General features: G+C 45.5%; 1 protein-coding gene across 1 annotated transcript; it reads right to left on the minus strand.

The window, feature by feature from the left end:
* Positions 1-11,213: 11,213 nt before the first annotated feature.
* LOC146182787 (ixochymostatin-like) lies at positions 11,214-22,732 on the minus strand. Its single transcript, XM_084608921.1, has 3 exons — positions 22,580-22,732; positions 13,474-13,673; positions 11,214-11,323 (listed from the first exon to the last, which is right to left on the minus strand). Exons 1-2 carry the CDS (start codon positions 22,638-22,640, stop codon positions 13,474-13,476), a joined length of 261 nt encoding a protein of 86 aa, XP_084465047.1. The 5' UTR covers positions 22,641-22,732; the 3' UTR covers positions 11,214-11,323.
* Between the last annotated feature and the right edge of the window lie 2,881 nt (positions 22,733-25,613).

Genomic DNA, 25,613 nt, shown 5'->3' on the forward strand with positions numbered 1-25,613 from the left:
TGGCCGCAACATCCCTGTGTTGTTTACAGTCCTCACCAGTTGCCCTCAAGATGTTATATTAGGCCTCGACTTTTTAACCGCCCATTCCGCTCTTATTGACTTCTGGACGGCTTCATCTAGACCTGCCGCTCTGTCCTGACAAACAAGCTCATGAAACTTCAACGCTCCGTCTTCGCTCCGCTGCATTTACTCGTCTGCCACCTGAAGCCGCTGTGTATGTGCTCATGTCTCCTTTCTCCTCCATTCCTGATGGCGACTGCGTGGTTTCTCCCGCAACCGACGTGACTCTGCAGCGTAGCATAGCTCTCCCGCCCAATATCGTCCACATAGCGAATAACCACACATATTCCCGTCAAGAACTTCAGCTTTTCTGTACAAGTTCTTCCTGAGGGCATTTGTCTCGCTGAACTGACCCCACTGTCTAACTTTAATGTTTCTGAACATTTACCTGACACTCCTGCTGAGGTACCGACACGACCTGCACAGTCCCCGTCTACGTAGGCCCGCATATCAGGAATGGTAGCTCCTGACGTATGTCCTGATCGTTCTGAAGCACTTACGCGCCTTCTGACTTCGTACAGTAACATTTTTTACTTTGGTAACCGACCCTTGGGACAAACGTCCGTCGTTACTCATCGCATCGATACTGGAGACGCCAGACGAATTCACAGAAGACCTTACCGAGTCGCCATTTCTGAACGTCGCGTCATACAAAATGAAGTGGACAGGATGTTGGCAAGAAACATTATAGAGTCTTCGAGCACCCCCTGGGTGTCCCCTGTCGTGCTTGTTAAATAGAAGGACAATACCTAGAGGTTCTGCGTTGATTACCGACACCCCAACAAGATTACAAAGAAGGACGTTTACCCACTTCCCAGGATAGATGGTGCCCTCGACTGCTTGCACAGTGCCAGTTATTTCTCTTCGATTGATCCGGAGCAGATCGCGGTCGACGAACGGGGCAGAGAGAAAACCGCCTTCGTCACACCCGATGACCTGTACCAATTCAAGGTGATGCTTTTTTGCCGGTGTAATGCGCCCGCTACATTCGAGCGTATGATGAACTCTTTTTTACGTGGTTTTAAATGGACGACGTGCTTATGTTATCTCGATGACGTCATTGTATTTTCTTCGACCTTCGAGAGCCATCTTCACCGCCTTGATGCCATTCTTGGAGTCTTTCGAAGGGCTGGTCGTCAGCTGAATTCAAAGAAGTGTAGCTTTGGCTGGCGTGAACTCAAAATGCTCGGGCACTTGGTCAATGCCCGCGGCGTTCAACCCGACCCCAACAAAATTCGTGCTATAAGTGCATTTCCTACACCCCGCTGTACCAGTGACTTTCGTAGTTTTCTTGGCCTTTGCTCGTATTTTCGGCGGTTTGTCCCCAACTTTGCGGACACGGCTCGTCCACTCACACTGCTTCTGAAGATTGACGTTCCTTTATGCTGGGGCCAAGAACAATCTCAAGCCTTCTCTGCGCTCATCGCAGCCCTCACTAACCCTCCCGTCCTGGCCCACTTCAACCCCTCAGCACGAATAGAGGTACGCACCGACGCCAGTGGCCACGGTATCGGTGCCGTTCTCGCCCAACAGCAGACGGGCCGCACTCGCGTAATTGCTTATGGCAGTCGCCTCCTTTCAGCAGCTGAGCGGAACTATTCGATCACAGAACGTGAGTGTTTAGCCCTCGTGTGGGCCATTACAAAATTTCGCTTTTACTTGTTTCGTCGCCCGTTCTCCGTCATCACCGACCACCATGCCTTATGTTGGCTCTCTATGCTGAAGGACCCTACTGGTCGTCTTGAGCGTTGGGCGCTGCGTCTTCAGGAATACACTTTTTCTGTCGTTCACAAGTCCGGCCGGCTACACACTGATGCCGATTGCCTGTCCCGCAACCCGGTAGATCCGCCGCCTGAAAGCGAGTGTGACGATGACATCTGTGTGCTGTCCATATCTGACTCTTTAAACATTCGTCATGAGCAGCGCTTAGATTCCAAGCTTAGCGGCATTATCAACCACCTCAGCACTGATCACCCTGACCCTAGGCTTGCTTTATTTGTGCTCCACAAAAGCACTTTATATCGCTTCTGCTGGCGCTTCTGATGGCGCTGAGCTTCTGTTCGTAGTCACCGACCACCTGCGTGCCACCGTTCTTCAGCAGCGGCCTGACGCGCCCACTGCGGGTCTTCTTGGCGTATCTCGCACGTACGACAGCGTCCGCCTGCGCTTCTTTTCGCCAGGCCTCTGCCGCTCTGTTCGTCGTTCCGTGGCTTCTTTTGATAGGTGTCAGCGACGGAAAAAGCCCTCGGTTATGCCTGCTGGATCCCAACAGCCGATCGACATTCCTATAATCCATTTTACCGAGTTAGCCTTGATCTCCTCGGGCCTTTCGCTCTGTCTGCTTCGGGGAATAAATGGATTGCCGGGGATACGGACTACACTACGCGCTATGCCATTATACGAGCGATACCCACCAGCTGTGCTACTGACGTGGCTGCGGTTCTGCTCCACGACGTTATCCTTCTCCACGGTGCTCCACGACAGCTGCTCACTGACCGCGGCTGTTGCTTTCTTGCTCGAGTAGTCAAAGAAATTCTCTGATACTGCTCTATTAAGCACTACTTCACCACTGCTTACCATCCACAAACGAACGGCCTCACCAAACGCCTCAATCTTGCACTCACGGACATGCTGTCAATGTATGTATTGGCTGATCACCGCGACTGGGATATTACTTTACCGTTTGTTACGCTTGCGTATAATTCCTCCCTTCATGATACAATGGGCTACGCGCCCTTCTATCTTGTGTTCGGCTGTGACCCCTCTCTTTCGTTTGACAGCATACTGCCTCACACCCCTGATGCAGGTTCCTATGTTTGTGACGCCATATCCCGAGCTGACGCCGCCCGTGTTGTTGCTCGCCGCCGACTGGCTTCTTCCCAGAACTCCCAAAAACTGCGCCATGATTCTCGACATCGCGATGCCCACTACTCTCCGGACTCTCTGGTCTTGCTCTGGACTCCCTCCCGTAGAGTTGGGCTCTGTGAGAAGCTTTTGCCGTGGTACACAGGCCCTTACCGTGTTTTACGGCCAGTCACTTCTGTGACATACGAGGTCACCCCTGTGCACCCACGCCGGCAGTTTGATATGCCACGTTCCGAAATATTTCATGTCGCTCGCATGAAGCCCTACCACTCCAGCTGTAGTTCCCCAATGTAGTACGCACTGGGACGGTGCTTTTCGTTGCGGGGTAATGTTACGTATATGCCACGGAAGAGGGCGACGATGGAAAAAAAAACAGTGAGAGACGACGAAGCTCAAGCCACGGTTGGTTCCTGCAAGAACGTTTACGCCTGTCATCAGCTGTGGTGGTTTTCGCTGGTCTAGCCTTCTGCCATGTATCAATATGTTAAAACAATGCAGAATTTTTTATTCACTTGTATATGAAATACTCGATTGCAGTAAAATAACCTTTTCTGCACATAAAAACAAAATGAGCCAATGAATACCGGACAAAGCGAATATTCGCTCACTAATCCGGTCTCTAGCCCAAATTGAACTAAAGCTACCATCCTGGAAAAATAAAAACCCGAATCCGACAGGAGCTCTTTACGCAAATATTAGCTTTCACTTCTTTTGCGTCTCGGCGTCAAAGAACCGTTTTGCAGCAGTCAACTGTACAATACGACTGACATTCCGAAAGTAAGTTTCCTCTTTTTTTTTAACATGTAAAGTATATTGCCCCAAAAATACACCATGGCATCATAAAATGTATACCTTGAACTATTTTTTGCCATAATCACCACAGACGTTTAGACAATTTGCCCTAGCGTGTAATAAATTTAAAGAACCCACTCTGATAAACGTCGGTGCCCTGCGATGATACATTAAAGCCAAACATCATGGTTCACAAAAGATCAGATTCTTTGCTTCGTATCGGAGGGATTAGATTACCCGGTCTACAGCCCTATCGAACTTTCACCTGTTTCCTTCGTTGAAAGCCGTACTCTCCCCGCAGGGGGCACCTGTTAAAGCAGGTGTTTGTGTGTTTTGTGCGACACCACGGACCCCGAGCACCCACGCTTAGCCGTGCGTGGCATCGTCGTGTCTGGGGAAAAGGGGATCCTGGTGGTTGAGCCGATGCCGAGTGTTTGGACCTTTAAGGCCCCTCGGCGGAGGCAACACACCACTTTGGCCCACGCTTCCCATAGACGGCACCTCCGGGCTGACCCACCCGGGGGAAATCGGCAGTCGCCTTTTCCTGTTCTCCCCTCCATCTTTCACTTTCCTATTTTCTTTCTTAGAACTGTCCTGTCCTCTCTTACCTTCTTCATTTCTTCCTACTTCCAGGCGGCGAGGGTTAACCTTGTGTGGCTAGCTACCCTGAGTTACGCCATATTGGGTTATAGTTGCGGTGTACAGCTGGCGTGGGCAGGAATAGACAATTTCTGTCCCGTCCCCTCGTTGGGCTCCATGGTGGGTGGCTGGCACTGCAGCCGAAAAATACACTTTTTATGGCATCTAAACACCTTAACCCCGATCGTCCTCCTTCTAAAAGGGGGCGCACCGAGACCACCATGTTCTTCTCAAAGAACATAAACAACTTTCCTCGTTTCCACGTGGTCCACAGTGACCACGAGGAAATCACTGCACGACTTGTGTCCCCATTTGTTGTTTCTCGAACGTTGACTGAGGCCATTGGCCAGGGCTATAAGATAAAGAAACTTGGAAACGGTGACCTGCTACTAGAATTAATATACAACCATCAGTATCAGAAGCTAAGTGCAGTCGAATCATTTGGAGAAATACCGGTACAGATTAGCCCGCACCGATCACTAAACACTGCCCGAGGAGTCATCTCTGATGATGACCTTAGGTACGTCAGTGAACAAGAACTTCTTGAAGGCCTGAAGGAACAAAATGTCACAGATGTTTACCGGATAAAGATCAGACGAGATAACAAAGAGATAGAAACAAAGCACATTGTACTCACCTTTGCTGCAAGCACTCTCCCAGAATCAGTCGAAGTAGGCTACACAAAGATAAAACTGAGGCCCTACATCCCTAACCCACGCCGCTGCTTCAAATGTCAGAAATATGGCCATGGCTCTCAGAGTTGCCGTGGCCAACTCACATGTGCAAAGTGTGCCTCGCACGAACACCCTACAGACAACTGCGAAGAACAGCTGCTTCTCTGCTCAAACTGTGAAGGTAACCACCCAGCTTATTCACGCTCATGCCCATACTGGAAAAAAGAAAAAGAAATAATTACACTGAAAGTCACCGAAAACATATCTTACGGAGAGGCACGAAAGCGGCTTTCTCTTCCTCAAAAGCCACAATACTCCGTTGTGACGCAGCAGGGCGCGGCATCACAGCGGTCATTGGCACCTGCCCAGGAAGCACACAGTTCTTCCAGGGCAGCGCCACCTGCGCCCTCGGTGGAGTCAGCTAGCGCTACTCCACCACCACCCGCAAAGCTGGCTGCGCGGACCCCCAGGTCAGCCGGCCCAAAGGCCTCGACCCATGAGTCGAGGCCTAAAACTGACAATCCTGTGCTTTCTGCACAGTCGTCCACCGCATCTGAAGATGCGATGGACACAACTTCTTCACCCCAGCTGCCTAGGCGGCAAAGCTCACTGGAGCGAAAAAGAAAGGGAAAAGTCCCAATAACAGGTCCCAAGGACCTACAAACCTAAATTTAAACTTGTCCCTTAAATAACTTTTAATTATGGCGCTCCTCATTTATTGGAACTGCCGAGGACTCTTTAAAAATTTAGATGATATATATGAAATTCTTGCGGACTATCAGCCAAACATACTTTGTCTGCAAGAAACCCATTTAAAACCAGCAGACTCAAATTTCCTTAAGCAATATAATGTATTCAGGAACGACAGGCAAGGCAGCTCTCACTCCTCTGGTGGCGTTGCCATTGTAACACAAAAATCAATCCCCTCTCAAAACATCTCACTCAACACAGACTTAGAGGCAGTGGCAATCAGAAGCTTAGTTTATGGCAAAATAACAACCGTATGTTCCCTGTATATTGCTCCAACTTATAAGCTAAGTAGCGAAAGTTTTGAAAAATTGATTGATCAACTTCCGGAACCTTGGTTGCTGGTCGGAGACTTTAATGCTCACCACCCATTATGGGGATGTACAAGAACGGACTCCCGAGGTGTTCTAATCGAAAAATTCTTATTGTCCTCGGGATCATGCTTACTAAACACGAAACAGCCAACTTACTACAATATAGCTTATAACTCTTACACATCCATAGACCTAGCCATTGGCTCCTCGATGTTTCTGGCAGCTACAGAGTGGACTGTCATTAACAATCTATACGGAAGTGACCATTTTCCGATCTTAATAAAATATACTGGGAACGGAAATGAAAATGTGTCGAATCCCAGAAAATTCAAAGAAAATGCAGCCAACTGGAAGATGTTCAGGGAACAGTCATCATTGGCCAGTTCATCAGTTACTGACTTAGGCGTTGATGAAACTCAACGCTTAATCACGCTGCACATCATAGAGGCAGCAGAAAAATACATTCCACAGACGTCAAGTAAGCCACGAAATAAACGAAGACCCTGGTGGAATGCAGAATGTAAGACTGCTCGTGAAACTCAAAACAGGGCATGGTCGAAACTACGCCGATACCCCACAGCCGAAAACCTAATAGCCTTTAAGCGTGCAAAGGCAAATGGCAGGCGTATTCGACGCATCTCCAAGCGAGAAAGCTGGTCATCATTCCTGTCTTCAGTGAACTCCTATTCTGACGCACACAAAGTTCACAACAGGATAAGAGCACTTAAAGGATATAGCACAGTCCCAACGCCCCTTGTCAGCACCAGTGGTGACTCTCTTGAACATCAAGCAGACACACTAGGGCAACACTTTGAATACATATTCAGCTCAGCACACTATACAGATTCCTTTTTGCGGCACAAGGCAAGAGAGGAGAGGAAGCACATACATGATAAAAGGCCATCCTCAGGAGGATACAATAGCCCATTCACCATGCAGGAGCTGAAGATTGCACTAGACACATGTGGTAACACAGCTCCAGGTCCTGACAGGATCACATATGGAATGCTCAGGCATCTGCATGTGAACACTGTTGAAACCCTACTCTACCTGTATAATAAAGTATGGGCCACAGGACGCTTTCCTAAAGCATGGAAGGAAGCGATCATCATCCCAATATTAAAACCAGGAAAAGAACCCACACTTGCTGCTAGTTATCGGCCTATCGCACTAACCAGCTGTCTTTGCAAGCTTTTTGAGAAAATGGTAAATCGTCGCCTTCTCCATTTCCTTGAATACAATGGTCTTCTTTATCAAAACCAAGCTGGTTTTAGAGCTGGGCGATCAACAGCTGATCAGCTCATTGCCTTTGAGTCTTATGCAAGGGATGCTTTTGCACATAAACAACATTGTTTATCTGTCTTTTTCGATCTTGAAAAAGCATATGATACCACTTGGCGCTATGGTATCATCCGCGACCTCTTCTCTCTTGGCATCACAGGAAACATGTTGAGCACAATTCGAAGTTACTTGTCTGAACGGACCTTCAAAGTTCGTGTTGGCAATGCGTATTCAAAGCAGTACATTCAAGAAAATGGTGTCCCTCAAGGTGGTGTTCTCAGTTGCACACTTTTTGTAGTCAAAATGAACTCTTTAAAAAGCGTGCTGCCAAAAACTATTTCTTGTTCTGTATATGTTGATGACGTCCAGATAAGCTTCAAATCTTGCAACTTGGCCATCTGTGAACGACAAATTCAGCTAGGTGTAAACAAATTGTCCAGGTGGGCTGATGACAATGGGTTTAAATTTAACTCTGGAAAGAGTGTTTGTGTACTTTTCTCTAAGCAGCGTGGCATCAGGCCTGACCCCAACATTACACTGAATGGCCAGAGCCTTGCCTTTAAAAAAGAACATAAATTTCTTGGCGTAGTTGTTGACGAAAAACTTTCCTTCATTCCCCACATAAAACAGTTGCGACTGAAGTGTCTCAAAGCGATGAATTTGCTAAAAATTCTCTCTCACCGGTCATGGGGCACAGACCGCGACTGCCTTCTGAACCTTCTGAATAGTGTAGTTCTATCACGCATTGACTATTGCTCGATGGTTTATGGGTCAGCATCATCCTCTGCGCTAAAATTGCTCGATCCCGTGCACCACCTCGGCCTTCGCCTCGCTACAGGCGCTTTCCGAACTAGCCCAATTGCTAGCCTCTATGTCGAGGCGAACCGATGGTCACTGCAACGAAGGAGACAATTTACTTCTCTAACTTATGCTATGAAGGTACTATGCCAACTGGACCATCCATGTCGTCGGCTCCTGCTTGACAAAACTGGCACAGCACTTTTCTCAAAAAAACCATCTCTAACACCACCATATCCAATCAGAGTTGCCACGCACATTGAATACCTGAATGTTTCGGTTACCAGTCTTCATACAACTTCCATAAAAGACCTAATTGCTCCTTGGGAAATGCACGGTGTTAATTGCGACCTGTCGTTTCTTGAAGTGGGCAAACATGCATCCCCTATTGCCATACAGCAGCATTTCATGTCACTTCAGGAGAAGTACACTTGTGATGAATATTACACTGATGCTTCGAAGTCTGCTCAAGTCTCCTGTGCAGCACATGGACCACAGTTTTCACAGTCAAAAACCCTGAACAGAAATACTAGTATATTTACCGCTGAATGCAATGGTATCCTTTTAGCTGTGAGACACATTATAGAAAATAAAATACAGACGTCGATCATCTACACAGACTCCCTCAGTGTTTTAAAGTCCCTATCCTTTTGGAAATGGCAAAATAAGAACCCAGTACTGAACTCTCTTTATAACACCCTTATGTTTGCCCATGAACAAGAAATTAAAATTACACTGTGTTGGGTGCCAGGCCACCGCTGTATACCTGGTAATGAGGCAGCTGATAGGCTAGCTGCTTCAGCTGCCCTTAGAAATGACACAGACATTGATAAGATAACTTATCATGACCTCAAACCACACATAAAAAACATGATTCGACAACAATGGCAAGAGGAATGGGACGCAGCATCAGAAAATAAACTACACACAATAAAGGCAAAAATAGGCAGGTACACCACAGAAAAACAACACAGATTTAAAGAAGTAGCCCTGTGCAGGCTGAGAATTGGCCACACATACATAACCCATACATATCTTTTAACCAACTCTCCTGCACCACACTGCTCGAGATGTGGTGATCGACTCACTGTCATACATGTTTTAATCATATGTGCACAACTGGAACCAGAAAGAAGACGTCATTTTCCCTCCTTGTTCACTCATCAAATACCTGCACACCCATCCATTTTTATTGGCGACAACCCAATGTTTCCTTTAAAACAGGTGCTTAAATTTTTATCACAAGTAGGCTTTTTACATGAAATTTTTTATCGACGTGGGTCTCAGCCCGCTCCTCCTTGAGAGGACGGATGAGATCTTTTAATACATCTACTTATACATTGCGCATCCATTATATATCACAAATGAATTTTAGGCCCTATACACCATTGTTTTTAGCGATATTACAGAGCGAATACATTTTTAGGCCCTATACACCAGTTTTTTATCCCTTCATGAAAAATCACAACTATTCCATCATATAAACTTGAGTGCACCATTAACCTTGAGTTTGGCGCTCTTTGGCCTGAGTTGCCCTTGCGCCATTAAAATCCATCATCATCATCAAAGCCGTACTCTCTGGACTTCCCCTCCAAAGCAGTGCTGAGGTGGAGCAAGCTGTGCGACAATTGCTTGCCTCGCAGGGCATCTACTTTTACCAGTGCGGGTTCTTCAAACTCATTGCAAACTATGGCAAATGTCTGAATGTCGGTGGCGACAATGTCGAAAAATAGTGCAAGGTGTATATTTCATAATGACACGGAGTATTTTTGGGGCAATAATGTTTCCATAAGAAAATAAACGACGAAACTTATTTTTGGAACATCGCTCGTATCATTCTAGCAGACACAAACAAAAAATCAGGGGTTCACTGAAGTTTCGCCTTAAGAATAAACGTGAGATCGTCTTTAGCAGAGTTTTTTCGTACGCGAATCGTCAAATTTTCTGCATAGCTACATTTTTGGTAAAATGAAGGCGCAGTATATCTGTCTCAGTTTTTGGTGGACACTTACGTACAGTCGTGAGCAAAAGTGGTGTACAACACTCAGCCGATCGCAGAGCTCGAGAAAACTGCATCTCAACTTTATTTAGCAACAGCTATCTAAGATCGAGGCAATGGTGACGGTCCGCCATTTCATCCACATGCATGTGTCGATGCCGCTGGCCCTTACGTTGATTCTAGAAGGCATTTTGATGCAGTTTTCCCAAGCTGTGTCACAGGCTGAGTGTTGTATACCACTTTTGCTCACGACTGTACATTTCAATTGTGGATTGGCTGGTAGGAAATTATAGGCACAGTGCCTGTCACAGTTCTCTGCGGATGCATGAACAGCGTCGTAATGGGAGGACGCCACCTCAACTACTACAAATACGTGGCCAACACATTTAGGCTAGATTTCGAACACATCAGACAAAACTGGAGCCGAAAGTGGGGCACAGCGACGCCTTTTCGACCGCACGAGCTGCATGCACTATCGCGTTACATGTGGTAGAAATTGCATCAAATAGATTCATGGCTCCTTTTTGAGAGTAAAAAAAAAATATCTTTTCAGAGAGGCATGAACTTAGAGACATTAACATCGCTCCTGGAATTCTAGCCAGTACAGCGCAGCTCCTAACTGGATGCATTTGGGGCTGCGATTTTAGGCTTCGTGAAGCAAGAATGTAGGTCCGATCGAAAAATTGCATGCTTTTCGTCTAAATTTATTATCTAGGCAGCACCTTCTTTATACGCTACCACAGCGTCTATTGTGGATTAACAGTATACTTACCACGATGTTTCACTTTAACCTTTTGTGGCAGCAGTGCTTTATTTACGAAAAAAAAGGCTTCCGGGAATGACTTCTAATTGTTCTAGCTGTGGTTTCCTTCGGTGCGAAAGCCCTTGAAGTTATTCTATCTCCTTCGAATCAGTACTGCAAGCTAACCTAAACTTGTCTAATTCTCGCAAAAAGGCGAGTTTTTCACCATGTTTTTGCTTCAAGAGTTTCAACGCAACTGATATCACGTCCCAGCAGATTGGAGAACATAAAACACATCTTGAGTGAAAACTACAGGCAGCAACGGGGATTTCTCTTTATTCATTTATTTTCCGCCATTCTGGCCACATTCCGTCGAAGGCCAACTTCCGGCATCCTGTTCGACGCTTGACCACTGGAACCAATACAACGAGCGGAACGTAGCTTTTAGATACTGCAAAGGCAATTCGTTGACGTTAGTTGCATTAGTGAGACTGAAAGCGTTTCTCTTAGCTTGGTGGACAACGCCTGAAACGCCTGAAGGATAATCTTGAATTAGGCGTATTCCCTCGATTCTTTCATAAACCTATGCGCATTCATGCGTAGGCTTCTGAGTGTAGGCACGGAGAAAGAATGGCTATATACAGGTGTACCATATTTCTACAAAAAAAAAAAAGAAAAACAGACATTAGTGTCTGGTCTATATAAGTTTCCCGAACAGCCCGTGGACTATCATGTTTATTATTGTGAAAGCAATACTACGCCAGTTCTAACCGCTCGTCGCGTGGTCCGTGGTCCGTGGACCCCCCTGCTCCTCGACCTCCTCGATCAGCCTGCCATGACATTTGATTGCGCGTTACCCATATGCCACGGGCTGGAGCTGCCAATTCGCGTCGTTCCTTTCATGGGAGGGTGATATCAGAATCAGCCTGCCAGAACCGTTTGCATTCTCGTTACCCCTACGACACGCAGACACGTCCATTCGACTAGGTTGAAGCGTGACTCTAATGTGGGCTGGTAGCTTACGATTTCGCGCCATACCCTAAAAGGATGAGGTTAAGTGTCCCCAATAATGTAGCACCGTACACTGATAGGGCGTGATAGGGGAATAAAGTAGCAGGCAAAATAAGCTTCCGCCGTTGCTTTTGCAATTAAAATATGGTTAACTAGAGCTAAACCACAACTGATGTTTTCGTACATTTCCATGTATTAGACATCGTGGGAGACGCCGCCAGACGCAATGTGAGAAATGAAACCGCTCTCAGGTATATTGACACCGAGAAGGTAAAACTCGTGTTTCATGTTTTTCACATCACGCTGTGTGATCACTTGTTAACGGCTTTTTTTTTTTTCATGTTCTCCATATGGCTATATGCCATTTTGCTTAGCATGTACAGGTTGCACCCGCCTTAGCTTCTGTGGTAACACAATCATTTTGCTTTCCTTCCATTATTTTTCTGCTTTCTTCCTGTCTACTTCATTTTCTGTGTTGTAAATTCTCAGTACTTACCCCTCTTGCCATTATTTTGCGTAAGATAACAAGGAAAATGCGGCAAAAAAATAACCCTTTATAGCGGATTCAACCAACATGCTGTTGAACAACTCCCGCACAGCCTGCATTTGTTCGGCTGTGATGACGATCAGAGCTTAACAGGACACAATCTTTCCAACCTCTATTGTCTTTCTAGAAATAAATAGACGGTTACCTTCTCTTCTAGTGATGTTTGCGTGCGTTCGGGCGGTATAGGTGCCGTTTACATTCAAAAAGCTGAAGTCAATATCATGCATTATTTCTCACTCTCTCGGCATATTGATTGTTATTTTTCTTGCAAGGGTCATTATTCTTAGGCAACCTCCAAAGCATACTGTGACCTGCGGAAAAACGTATTTTTTTTTTCATGTTCGTTGTTTATCGCATCCGTCACGCCGCCTCATAGAGTTTGCGTGCGGTGGAAGGTACCACCATGGACTCCGTAAAGCCCAGTTTGCTCGCGAACTTTGCGCCACCTATTAGAGCTATGACGGAGTTCTGGTCCCGCACATTGAGAGCCACTGAAAGGTTTAATGCAAATGCGACAGCTAGATCTAGCACTGTTACTTGGGTGACGGCGAATATTATTGAAGATCCCCAGACCACCGCATATCCTTGCTGTAGAACCGTATAACAGCCCGAACGGTATCCTGCGCCCCACACATGCTTATTTTCAGATTGGACGCCCGAATACGACCGGCTATAAGAGTTACTTTTTTTAATGGGGAGAATGCCTGTCAGTTGATACTTCATGTTCGACTGGACAGCGCTAACCTGGTGAAGTTGTATCATCTACAGAGAAGCAAGGATGAAAGGAGCTGTCCGGGTAATGCCGGGATAAAAATAAAACGTGCCTTAACCATAATCCCGTGATTCAATGACGCTGGGGCTCGTTTTTGTGTTGAACTCCAACATCGTTTTCAGGTTGATTTAGTTTCGGTAAAATTAGACATTGCGCATGAGGATAGCTTTATACATATATACGATATATTGACTGCGGACCGAACGCTAAACACCTACCCTTTTTTACTTACTTATTCTGGTGGACACTCCTCAAGAGTGACACAGCTCCCCTGCCTGTTGCGGTAGAACTGGTCCCCGCAGAAGCAGCCGAAGACGCAGTCAGCGGTGCAGAAGGGCCCAATTACACGCCTCCAGCATTTCTTCTCGGCGCAGGATGAGGAGACGCACCGCTTAAATACCTCGTTCAGGCCGCAGTCTTCGGAACCTTCCTCTTGGGGAGTAAAAGTAAAAGAACGGAAACGAAACGTTGAGCGGGAAGATTTATTTTTTACAAAATACTTGTTTCTTGGGCTAGTTGGTTTGTTCTAGTGTTGGGGGCAGCGCGAATGAATAGGAAGGAACGAAGACAGAGCTCACTTTTCGGTCTTTCTTTGTCGTCACCCCTTCTGTACTCTATTTGCGCTGGTACATATATTACTGCCAAAACTTACTCCCATGCATTGCTGCGTGGTCATTATTCTCACGACATGTTATTACAACTGTGCCGCGCTTACACAAAGACAACTGCTTTAGTGAGCTGGTTCATGTATTCCACAGGTAATGCGCATCTGACGACAAGGCAGCACAGTGTTCCACCCTCTACACTGTATTCTTGTCAATTACACTTTCCTGTGAAGTCGCAGCTGGAGAAGAAACTGTCAAAGCGGAACGACGAGTTTTTTTTATTCGAAGCCTTACCATGTCGCATAACATAGAGCTGCTCTTATTCAAATTAAGGAATGCAGGCTATTATTTCTTAGAAACCAGAGCAAGCTCTGACTCTTAGGCTTGTTCAAAGTGCAGCTTCGTGTAGTCGTCTGGTTTTTGAGGTCTGCGTGCCTGAACGCATGTAAAAGGTTCGGCGAAGGGGAACCTCAGTGACTGATCTGGAACACTTAGCACATGCGCTTGGCACTGCATATCCTTGAGATCATAGTCTTTGCAACGCAAGAGCCGGGAGACGTATTAGCAAACCCTTAGGAGGTGACGACGCTCTTGCGCCTGGATGGATGGATGGAACGTCCCCATTGAGCAGTAACTATCATGCTCAATTTTCTCCCTATATCTTAATTATTGTTTTAGATTGGTTTACTATACCATCATTCTATTTACTAAATTTTAGTTTCTACATTACTAACTTTGTCACTTCCCTGCTTTTAAGTCACCAATCTTCCAATCGCTTTTTGCTAGCTTCCACTGCCGGTTTATTCACCCCGCCGCTGGCATCTCTAAACCCCAGAGCTTTCGGAACAGTGACTGCGCCTGCATCAACTTCCGGATGGATACCATTATATTCGAGTCTAATATGGTCAATTGTTTCACTGAAATTACAACATACAGCACATGCGTCTCCTTCATTGTTAAATTTCTTTTTGTAGCTGCATGTTCTAACTTCTTCAAAACGTAGGGCACTGCCTCTTGAGTTATCAAAGAAAGCTTCCTTCCTGATCTGCCTTTTCCACTTTCGGTATAATCCCACTCTCAGTTTCTTTTCCATCGAATTTATCCAATTTTTGCCTTCTGTGTTTTTCACCTGTTGCTTAACGCTCTTTATTTCTCCGTCCTTGTGACTAGCATACTTACTAGTTTCCTAGTTCTTTTCCTCCATTGTGAGTCAACGCTTTTTAAGTATAGGTATTTAAATACTTTAGCTGCCCATTTGTTCCTGTCCAATTTCATCAGGCGTTCCAACTATGATAATTTACTCTGAACTTCACGTACTTCGAAAGATGCCCAACCCATATCTCCCTGTACCGACTCATTTGAGGTTTTGCCGTGGGCACCTAGTGCTAATCGTCCAACGGCTCTCTGATTTATTTCTGATGTCGACTGTACCTCTGATTTTAGGCACAAACCCGCATTCCCAAAAGTAAGTCCGGGCACAATAATTCCTTTCCAAATACTCCTCAAAACCTCATACTTGTTGTGCCCCACAATGCCCTATGCTTCATTATCCCGGCATTACTTCGCCCTTTGGCCTTAAGTGATTGCTCATGCTTTCCAATGTATGCCAATCCTTCGTTTTCTCATACCCCCAGATAATTATATTCTGCTACTCTGGGTATTTCATGGCCTTGTATTTTAAGACCACAATCAGTTGAGCCGTTGACAATCATCAGACCGGATTTAACTGCGCTAAAACGGAAGCCTAGAGCGTCCCCTTCGTTTAAGCAATACCTAACTAGAGTTTGCAATTCTTGCAGACACTCAGCTAGCAGCACAATATCGTCTGCATACATCAAACCGGAGAGGCACTGCTCTACCTCCTTTCCACTTAAACTATATGATAGGTTAAAACCTAGGTTACTTTCGTGTATCCTCCTTTCCAGGTTTATCATATAAAGCATGAACAGCTGCGGTGATAGAGGACAGCCTGGTCTTAATCCTTTGCCTACTTAGACATATTCCGTAGTTCTTATCCCTTTCCATGTAATTTCTTCTTTATTATCTCGGTATATTTCCTGTAGGAACTCTATTATCTCATAGCCGATACCTTTTTTCAATATGTTCCACAGGAGTTTCCTCTTTACGTTGTCGTACGCCCCGTTTATGACCAGGAAGGCTAAATAAAAAGGTCTATTTTCCACTCTAGATATTTCGATGCATTGGGTAAGCACAAACAGGGTATCATCTAAGCGCCTACTATTTCTAAAGCCGTTCTGAAGTTCTCCGAGTATCTGTTACACTCTACCCATGCTTGCACCTTTAATTTCACCGCCTGCATGGCCAACCTGTCATAACTGATGTTATGGTAATCGGCCTGTATGATTTTATGTGCATCGTTTCTCCTTTCCCTTTATAAATCAAATTTATTTTACTCTTTCGCAAGCTCTCCGGAATTCACTTATTTGTTATGACTTTTTCCAAAGCTTTTAACAACGTTTCCTTACTTCTTGGACCAAGTTCATTAATCAACTTGATCCGAATTCCATCTATTCCTGTAGATGTGTTGATAAGAATATTTTTTTCTGCCTTTTTTCCAGTTTATATTGGTCAGTTCTAAGCTGCTTTGTATTCTGCTATCTTGTGTTGCTTCCTGATTTGCAGAGATTACCCTATCGCTGCTCTTAAATGGCTCGGCTATAACTGATATAATGTAATTCCCTGCGTTGTCTAGCTCCCTTTAAACAATTTCCCTCGTTATCTTTGCTTTGATTGATTCTTTTTACCTAGCCAGCTTATATGGTTCCAGAATTTTCTTGTCCCGCCGCCAGTGGCATCGTGTATGTCAGCTATCCAGCGATTGGTGGACTGCTTTATTTTACTTTCGACGAGGGCCTTTACCCCAAGTTTCTTTTGTCGACATGATTCCCATTTTGGTCGATTTCCTTACCTGTAGATACCTGTATTTTTTGCCACTCGGTGTTCCCTTGAAGCAGCCCGTCGTTGTTCAATAGCTTCCATGATTTCCTTATTCCACCAGCTCCGTGGCTTCCTCTTTCCATTCCGGCGGTTTGCTACTTTAACCTTCTTAATTTTCCTCTTTATGAGTAGTTCTACCTGTTCATAATCCCAGCTTTTCATGGGGCTTTTCTCTATTGCTTCCTCTATATCTGCTGCTATCTCTGCAATTTGAGCGTCGTTTAATTTTGCGTTTACTTTTTGTCTACGTTCCCGTTCTCTTTTCATCAAGGGCCCCATCTACAGACTAATACGTTTATGATCACTTCCCAGACTACACTCTCCTTCTTCGTCTATTTATATTGTTGTGACCTCGCTATAAATTCCCTGCGACATTTGGCGGTAGTCAATGGTCGCCTGCCTGTTGCGGAATTCCCACGTGATTTGGCCTTTGCCCCCCCCCCCCCCCCCCCCATTGCGTTTCTGTATTTGCTATAACTATATCGTGTTGCTGACAGAAATCTAGCATTAGCGTCAAGTTACAATCCGTGTATCCATCCAGATCGTTGATGTGGCCGTTAATGTCCCCAGAAGAATAATATCGGCTCCGTATCCAAACTGGCTTATATCGTCACTGAGACCTTCAACAAGATCCTTGTTTTCTTGCCTGCATTGGTGTCCTGCTCCTATAAATAACTACCCCTAGCCATGTCCTTATTCCGGCAATTGTTCCTGATACCCAGATATGTTCTTTACAAGATGATTTGATTCTATGCCAGTTTGTTCCCTGGTGTATCAACATACCAACCCCTCCACCACTTGTTTTCCGTTCTCGTTCGGTTGCACCCTTCCCAGGCGTAGCCTTCTATAAATGGCGGATCTTCTGGATCCCTGAGATGAGTCTCGCATAGAGCGTGCACACCTTTTTTGTCATCCTTTAGCCGCTGTTCTATCTCTAGCCATGTCGCTCTTTTTCTACCTTCTTGCATGTTTATGTAGCTGATCCCAGTGTTAAATTTCTTTTTGTCCCTTTCTTTCTCGACCTGCTCCTTGCCATTTTTGGGGCGCAGCCTCCGTTATTGCACTTCCTTCTGCTTCACTACTAACTACCTCTGTGCATGCACGGATTCCTCGAGGACCCCCTAAAAAAGCTACAGCCTTGCCTGCTAGGCACCAGTCGATCTCTGCTCCCACCCTTCTGTGGGAACAGAGATCGGCAGAGAGCAGCAGCGCCACCAGGAGACAAATAGTGGATATATTGTCTAAACGAATAAGAACACATATAAAGGCCACCGTTCCTGTCGTTTTGGTGGCGCACTAGATTAACATCAAGCATCTCTTCACTGATGCCACTTAAACATGCGTTCGACTCCTGTGTTGCATTTTTTTATATGTTTTTGCAATTTATTTCACTGTAATTATATCCTGCCTACAGTGAGTGGATGTTACCTTTAAGTTGCGTTTACAGACACCTTTAAGTATCAATCGGTATGACAACAGTTACACTAAGCAATTACCTTCGCCATAATCATTTCCTGCCTTGGTGAGTGTATGTTACCTTTAGGTTGCGTTCGGAGACATCTTTCAGCAATAATCCCCATTTACAGGGAGTGTATGTTATCTTTAGGTTGCGTTCAGCGAGATCGTTCAGCAATAATTTCCATTTACAGTGAGTGTATGTTACCTTTAGGTTGCGTTCAAAGAGATCTTTCAGCAATAATCCCCATTTACAGTGAGTGTATGTTACCTTTAGGTTGCGTTAAGAGAGATCTTTCAGCAATAATCCGCATTTACAGTGAGGGTATGTTACCTTTAGGTTGCGTTAAGAGAGATCTTTCAGCAATAATCCGCATTTACAGTGAGGGTATGTTACCTTTAGGTTGCGTTCAGACACATCTTTCGGGAATAATCCCCATTTACAGTGAGTGTATGTTACCTTTAGGTTGCGTTCAGAGAGATCTTTCAGCAACAATCGCCGTTTAACTCGCTGAAAGCGTTGTCTGCTCCAGTGCGCCTACGGGATATGGTTTGGCAATACGCGCCTCGGCCAGCCCTATCCATGTAAGGCATACTCCTGCTATTCTCGTTGGGTTATGAGGCAGAGGGTATGTGCACGGGAAAATTAGAGCACTTACACCTTTCCTTAAAGAGAACGTTAGAATCGCAATGGCGAAGCTGGGGTCCAAAGGAAGTCTGTCGCCGGGGTGCTCGTTTTTGTGGCTTGGCGTGTAAAGGCTTTCTACTTTCTGCTGATCAATATTTTGAGCATCGTCTTGTACTCAGTGTATCTATATGCATTTCATTCTTTTTTTATTAGGAGCTTGTATCCCCCGATTTATGTTGAGTGCTTTTATACATATTTTTTAGTTTTTTTATACCCGCTCCTGAATGGGTGTAAATGCGAACTTCTGTTTAGACGATATGGTATTGAAGACTGATTCACATCAAGAATAGCGAAAATTTCTATTACAATTGAGCCCAGGCGGTCCTTTACGTACCACCAATATGTGACTATTGCCGCAAGTGTTGTGCTAGTAGTTGCTGTTCTTCCATAACTTTTGAATAGCAGGTGCGTCTGTATAACTACGCATGTTCTAGAGTTTATATCCACCTCTGGTTGTGTTAGCTGGCCATTACTGCTTTTACCTCAAAGTGTAGAAACAGTAATGAAAAAAAAAAACAAATAGAACGCAAAGCAGCATAGTTATGCGCCAGCTGGGTGACATGGTATGTAACAAAACCGCGGGAATGGCCGGACAGAGGGAAGGAGACTGTGTTTTCTCTTTGTCGCAGTCCTGTATTTTCCGCACTGTTCCTATGCTACCACGAAAAAAAAATATTTTGAAACTAACTTAAGCCAGAAAACAAGCAATAATCTCGAATATGGTCACCAAGAAAGCAGTCTCTCTCGAACGCAGAAATTGTAAATTCCGCGACCTCGACGAGAAGTCAGTAATCACGAGCACCTTAAGTATCGCTTTATGTCCACTAACGACGTTCTAGCGCGGATGTGTATCGGAAACCAGAATTGTGCCATGATTATCGTGGGTATGTTCCTCTTCGCGCCGAGATATGCGCTGAAGTATGCTCGCAAATAGTTCTTAAATTACTTTTACGTAGCTCTAATATCCTTTGTGCCATTCCTGTAGCAGCCTTAGATATTTCGAGGCTACAGCTTGAATAAAAAATAAACATTTGCTTCAGACCTTTAGTTAAGTGTACCTACGCTACCACATTTGCGCCCCCAACCCCATTCAGTGTTTGACGAGCATGTGTCTGACTCAAAGGTAAGCAGCCCTTGTGCTCTCATCTTTTTGATCTTCATTCAAAAAAAAAAGCAACGCATCAAATAACGCAACCACCTGACAAAAATTCACTCTCATGTCGACGCAGTCTTGATCAAAGGTCTGGAAGCAAAATTATATTCAGCTCGGCAGCGAATTGAAGCTGTCAAACCATCCTTAAATGGCAACATTCATTTGAATTGCTAGGAAATTATTTCTTATCAAAGCAAGAAACAGTCTCATAGCATTTCGCGGCCCTCCGGTCGTTAATTGCGCCTTTTGAGACTCTGACGAATATCCTTTGGCTTCAGGATTTTTGCAAAGACTGTGCATTCCCTGCACACCCCAGCTCTACAGAGAATGACCGAGACCCCCGCAGCTCCTGAAGCCGGCCGGTGTCTTCCATCGCGTTCCCTCGCTTGCAATGATTTGTCGAAACGACGGCCGATCGTGATTGTGTCGTAGGGCGTGCGTAGATTAGATACAGCGGCAGCCTTCCTAATACAGATCTTTGATCCTCGTTATGAGTTCAATAGATGAATAAAGTAGTGAAGCTTTTACAGGTCACCTGTTTATCCACGTGCTCCGCCCTACCATCTCATGAGAGAATATTCACACTGCAGAATAAATGCAGACACTGCGCGTGCTATAAATGAAGGTAGGGTAGCGTCAGTCATCAGCTCCGACGCAAATGACCTTTATCCAAGGGCTTCTGCATGACTCCCAAGGCAATGTCGCTGCTCTGCAGCCACGCTTCAGCGAGAGAACTGGCTACATCGTTATCCTGTAGTCGTCGGACTGTCGAGCGCCCGGTCAATAATTTGGTGCTCTTTTGGTTTCACTTCTTTGAGTTTTTTGCATTGTTCTAGACCTGTCTCTGTACAGAAGTGTCTTCTGAATTAAGACTTGCATATCATGCATTGCTTTTGTGTACACTGTGTATGTGTTCTGGCTATTACTGCAAAACCACGTTTCTCCTTCATTTCATAGCGTAAAGAGTGTATTGTAGGGTAATATTTGGCTCTGCAGAGCGTTTTGGCAAGCTGGTTGGTGAAATTCATCTTCAAAACTGCACGAATTAGTGAGGACAGCGGAGACACACATTTTATGGCTTGCATACCTTGAAGCTGGGCACCAAACGACCAATCCCATTTGCTAATTTGTAGCTGGGTTCCGACTGTATTTGTTACACAATTTGATGTCATCTCCTGTGAGACCAGAACCACCCACTTGCAAAGTGTTTCGGCAGGGCGCACACGGGTGTGCACGCTTTCAAAGATAACCGAAATATTTTATACTGCGCAAGGAGAGTTCATGTACAGATGTGCAAAGGGCAGCGTTGTTTGCTTTTAACCATAAGAATTTGCTTTCTGGAAAATTATTGCATGCAAGGTTAGTGCAGCAACTTCGTCCTAACAAGCACTGTAAAAAACGTAAATGCGAGAGCAGTATGAAAGTATTTGTTAAGCTCTATGTCAGCTTGGAATTGCCATGATTCAACTAACATTCCTAGGTATCCTGAAGTAAGTATGACTTCCCAGTGGCACAGGAGTCGTGCACTGAATGCATCACGTTTTGATGAAGTAGGACGGCCCCAGAAAAAACTACTAGCATTGAACTAAAGCAGAATGGTATGTTATGTATTTGTGTAATTATCTATTTCGTTGTTCATATGCAAAAATGCTCAGTAAGTCGAAAAATAAACCTGATTGAGAGGACTGTCAATTCATCTGTGAATAATGCGTAGTATATTGGTCACCGCTGAAGCAAAGTTCTTGAAGCTGCACAAAATTTTCAGCCGTTTACATACAAACGGAAGTTACTAAAACGGAAGACCAGAGGTGAACGTCTCTCATCACAAGCTCTTCAATTTCAGAGAATGCCTTCACTGAATTGACGTTTTACATCAAGAAAGTTCCAGAAGTGACCTACGATGAGTGTCCAATGTTGCAAAAGACAGATACGCAGCCCGCCCAAAACTGCTTATCCTGTAATTCTTTACAGTTTACTCTGTTGAAATCTACCACTCAGCAAACACCTCGACCAGTTTTTAATGCTTAAACAAATAAAAGCGCACAGAAATGTGTTTTGTCAGGTGGATGTTCGCGCATTCAAGATCATTGAATGGTAATATAGATAAATTTCAGGCTGCGCCTCTTTTATGCGACTTGAATGAATTGGTTTTCGCTTACTATACATTATTTTCTAACCACTTTCCCAGGCAGAAATACCTTGTCTTTATTTTTATGGGTGTATATGAAAAAAGCGGTGACATGAATGGCGCTAGTTCATAAACATGGATGTTTTTGTCTATTTACGCCACCGCAGCACTCTGTTCGAAAACCATTCAGCTCACAAATTGCTTAAAATGTTTTGGAACGTAGCGATCAGTGGTTGTCGTAGAAAACAAAGGTTATGCTTAATAGCTCTCATAAGCGATGCTGTCTTGTACCGGCTGGTGCACGGAGAAAACGCTAGAGTGAATGCAGAAAAATAAGTGAAATGTACTCACCACTTGCAACGATGGCCACTGCAAGGACGGCTACCAAGAGTCCCAGAATGTACAGCTTCATGGTTTCGCGTTGGAGTGGGGACTCAGGCGGAGCGCCGGTTATTTATGCCCTCCCCTTAGTAGACAGCTAGTGCTGCTGCAGAACGCTACGTTTCACTTCGCATATCGCTGAAGCAGCCAGCTTTTATCACGACCTGACGCGCGTGGCGGCTCGCCCCACAAGGCGCGACGTGCTTTACAGACGCCTTGCCTTTCGTTTACACTCGCAGTTGCCGTTTCTGAACACCTCACTCCGTGCAGTGCGACGCTGACGCATGGGGTCTTCAACTTATTATGTAGCGGCAAGAAAAATAAATTAACAATGCAAATGCACAAACTGTTTCAAAAATTAGTGTACTGATTTAACGCAACTTAACATTCTTCACGTGTAATTACCTAATTAGCTCAAAATTTTCACCATTTTGAAAGAGCAGCCACTCCAATTTGAGAAAATGTTCTCGTGCCTTCGTCTACGCACCGCAATTGTCGTAGTTTATGCTACGTGAGCATTTCCACGGAGAAACAGGAGAGGTGAAGAACTGCACAAACAAATGACAATGAAATAAACACACATTACCTAGATTTATTCAAATCCACGAAACGTACAGAAGCAGAAGCGCACGAGCGCCCTCCTTTTCATAATACTACCGAAGTGTTGCATCTTTAAGCAGAAAAGATTTCAAATGTGTTGATTAAATTTATGTTTCCGACGCAAACTGGCACGTCCTTCCTAACACGATTGCTTAAAGGCTTAAAAAAAGCCTCCATTCTCCAGAGAATTCGCGGCATTTTTGGCTGCTCAACGAAAAATCACGGGGATACCTGTTGCGAGTGGAAGTTAGGTTTGTAGGGTTTAACCTCCCAAAGTTACTCAGGCTGTGTATAAGGGACGCCGTCGGAGATAGCTCCGAAACTTTCGACCCCCCGGGGCTCTTTAACATGCACTGAGATCGCACAGCACACGGGCACCTAGCTTTTCGCCTTAATCGAAAAGCGCTCGCCGCGGCCAGAACTCGATCTCGCATCCATGGGAACAGCAGTCTAGCACCCTAACCACTACGCCACAGCGACGGGCTCCATCTGAGGTGGAGCAAAAAGAGCATACACTTGAACGGTGAAATAAATACATTGCTGCCGTCTTGGTTTTATGCAGCTTGGCGTTCAAATGCGCCCGTCTAGTACGCATCGCGTGGTCAAATTTGTGTGCAGCCTTGCTGTGGTGACGCAGTGGTTACGGCGCTCTACTGCTGTACCCAAGCATGCGGGATTGAATCCCGGCTGCGGCGGCCACTTTTCGATATGAGCGAAAAGGAAGGCGAGCATGGGCTGTGCGATGTCAGTGCACCCAAGTGGGCGAACTTTGCTGTATCCTCCTCAACGCCGTCTCTCATAGCCTGAGTTGCCTTGGGACGTTAAACTCTATAAGCCAAACCGAATTTATGTGCACCACCGTCGTACCTCTTCACGCTTAAGGTTGGATGAGGCTTCAAGAATGGTTTTCGAAAGTATGGACAGAATAGTCATAATAAGACCTAGGCTGTAAATTTGCTAGCAATCTGCTAATCAAACACAGTTTATATTAGCGCCCAAAAGTTGGTTGAAATTACACTTAGCATTGCATATGCACTGTAATGGTGTAGGATCCCACATAGGACACATACACAGGCGCAGGCAAGCCACTGGCCATCCGTTCTTCTTTTCTTCTATTTCCTCTCTACTCGGTCGCACCGCACTCTCGCGCTGCTCTTCATCTTCTTCAGGCTTGCGCCGTAACCTCAGGGGGGAGGAGCGTTAACACGAAACGCGCTTAAGTGGCTGACTGAAAACACATACGCTGCAATGAAAACTGCATAGGGATATGACGATAACACACGCCACACTAATCAGGAATGCCCGAACAAAATCCCAGTGCAAGTGCGGGGACGCCGTTCGATGCTCACGATTTGATGAATAGACTCAGGAAACGGCTCATGTTGAGGCTACGTTGCAAGCCTGAAGAAGTAGAAGAAGCGCAGTGCGTGATATGCTACGGCGCGAGCGAGTAAAGAAGAGATAGAAAAAAGAACGGTTGGACGAATTCACTAGATATTATGCAGCCCAGCCAAGAGGTAAACAACAATAACAACAAATTCTCTCATGGTCTTTGATCTCGGGATCACGGAGAAAATGCTTTCACACAGTGAGGCTGAGAATCTCAAAAACAAGCTTGAGACTCTCGATGTGTTCATACCCCCGAATGCCGTTTGCAGAGGGGCGTTGTAGGCATTCAGTCATACGGGGATGAGTTAAAACAATGTAAGGCAAAGATGCTTTTTGAGTATGAGGTGCAGGAGTGTCACCGCCCTGTGTAGCGCTGCGTCCCCGAGACCTACGACGCGACCAATGCACGCTGCGGTCAATCGAGTCCGTGTTCGGTGCTGTTCCCGGAACTCCACTCTAGCCTGGGGCAAGATTTTCTTCCAAGCCGATAGATGATGGTTATTATGACAAGTGGCATTATGCCTTGCCGTGCATAGTAACTTATATTGAATGGCTTCGCCTGAGAAGTAGCGCATTGGGCTTTGCAGGCACGCCAAGACAATGTCCGGTGCCGGGCCACATCCATTCGTACAGGCAGGGAGGTATATATTTCAGCTTTCGCTGGTTGCCATGGTACCGTTGTAGATACCTTACTCTTGGGAAAGATCGGGCGCATGGATAGCGCTGCGCTAGTTTTTCTTGCGGGCGGTCGTTGAACGGGAGAACACTTGAAACTGGAACCCGTGGTCTTCAGCGTAAAAATTTGCGCCGCCGTAGTGCACTGACGTACGTCGCGACACAAAGCTTCCACCTCCGCAGCTTTGACAGCAGTCGGGCCTCCAAGGCGTCCAGACGCTGGCTGACTAAATCGAAGAGGCGCTCAGCACTGGCGTCCAGCTTAAGTCTCGCTTAAGCCTAGCGGCGCTGGCCGCCGAGTCTTCAGCGCCATCGGCAAGTGGAAAACGCTGGGCGTCTG

This window comes from Amblyomma maculatum, chromosome 7, assembly GCF_055883805.1.
Source record: "Amblyomma maculatum isolate TAMU_Amacu chromosome 7, ASM5588380v1, whole genome shotgun sequence".
NCBI classification, from domain to species: Eukaryota; Metazoa; Arthropoda; class Arachnida; order Ixodida; family Ixodidae; genus Amblyomma; species Amblyomma maculatum.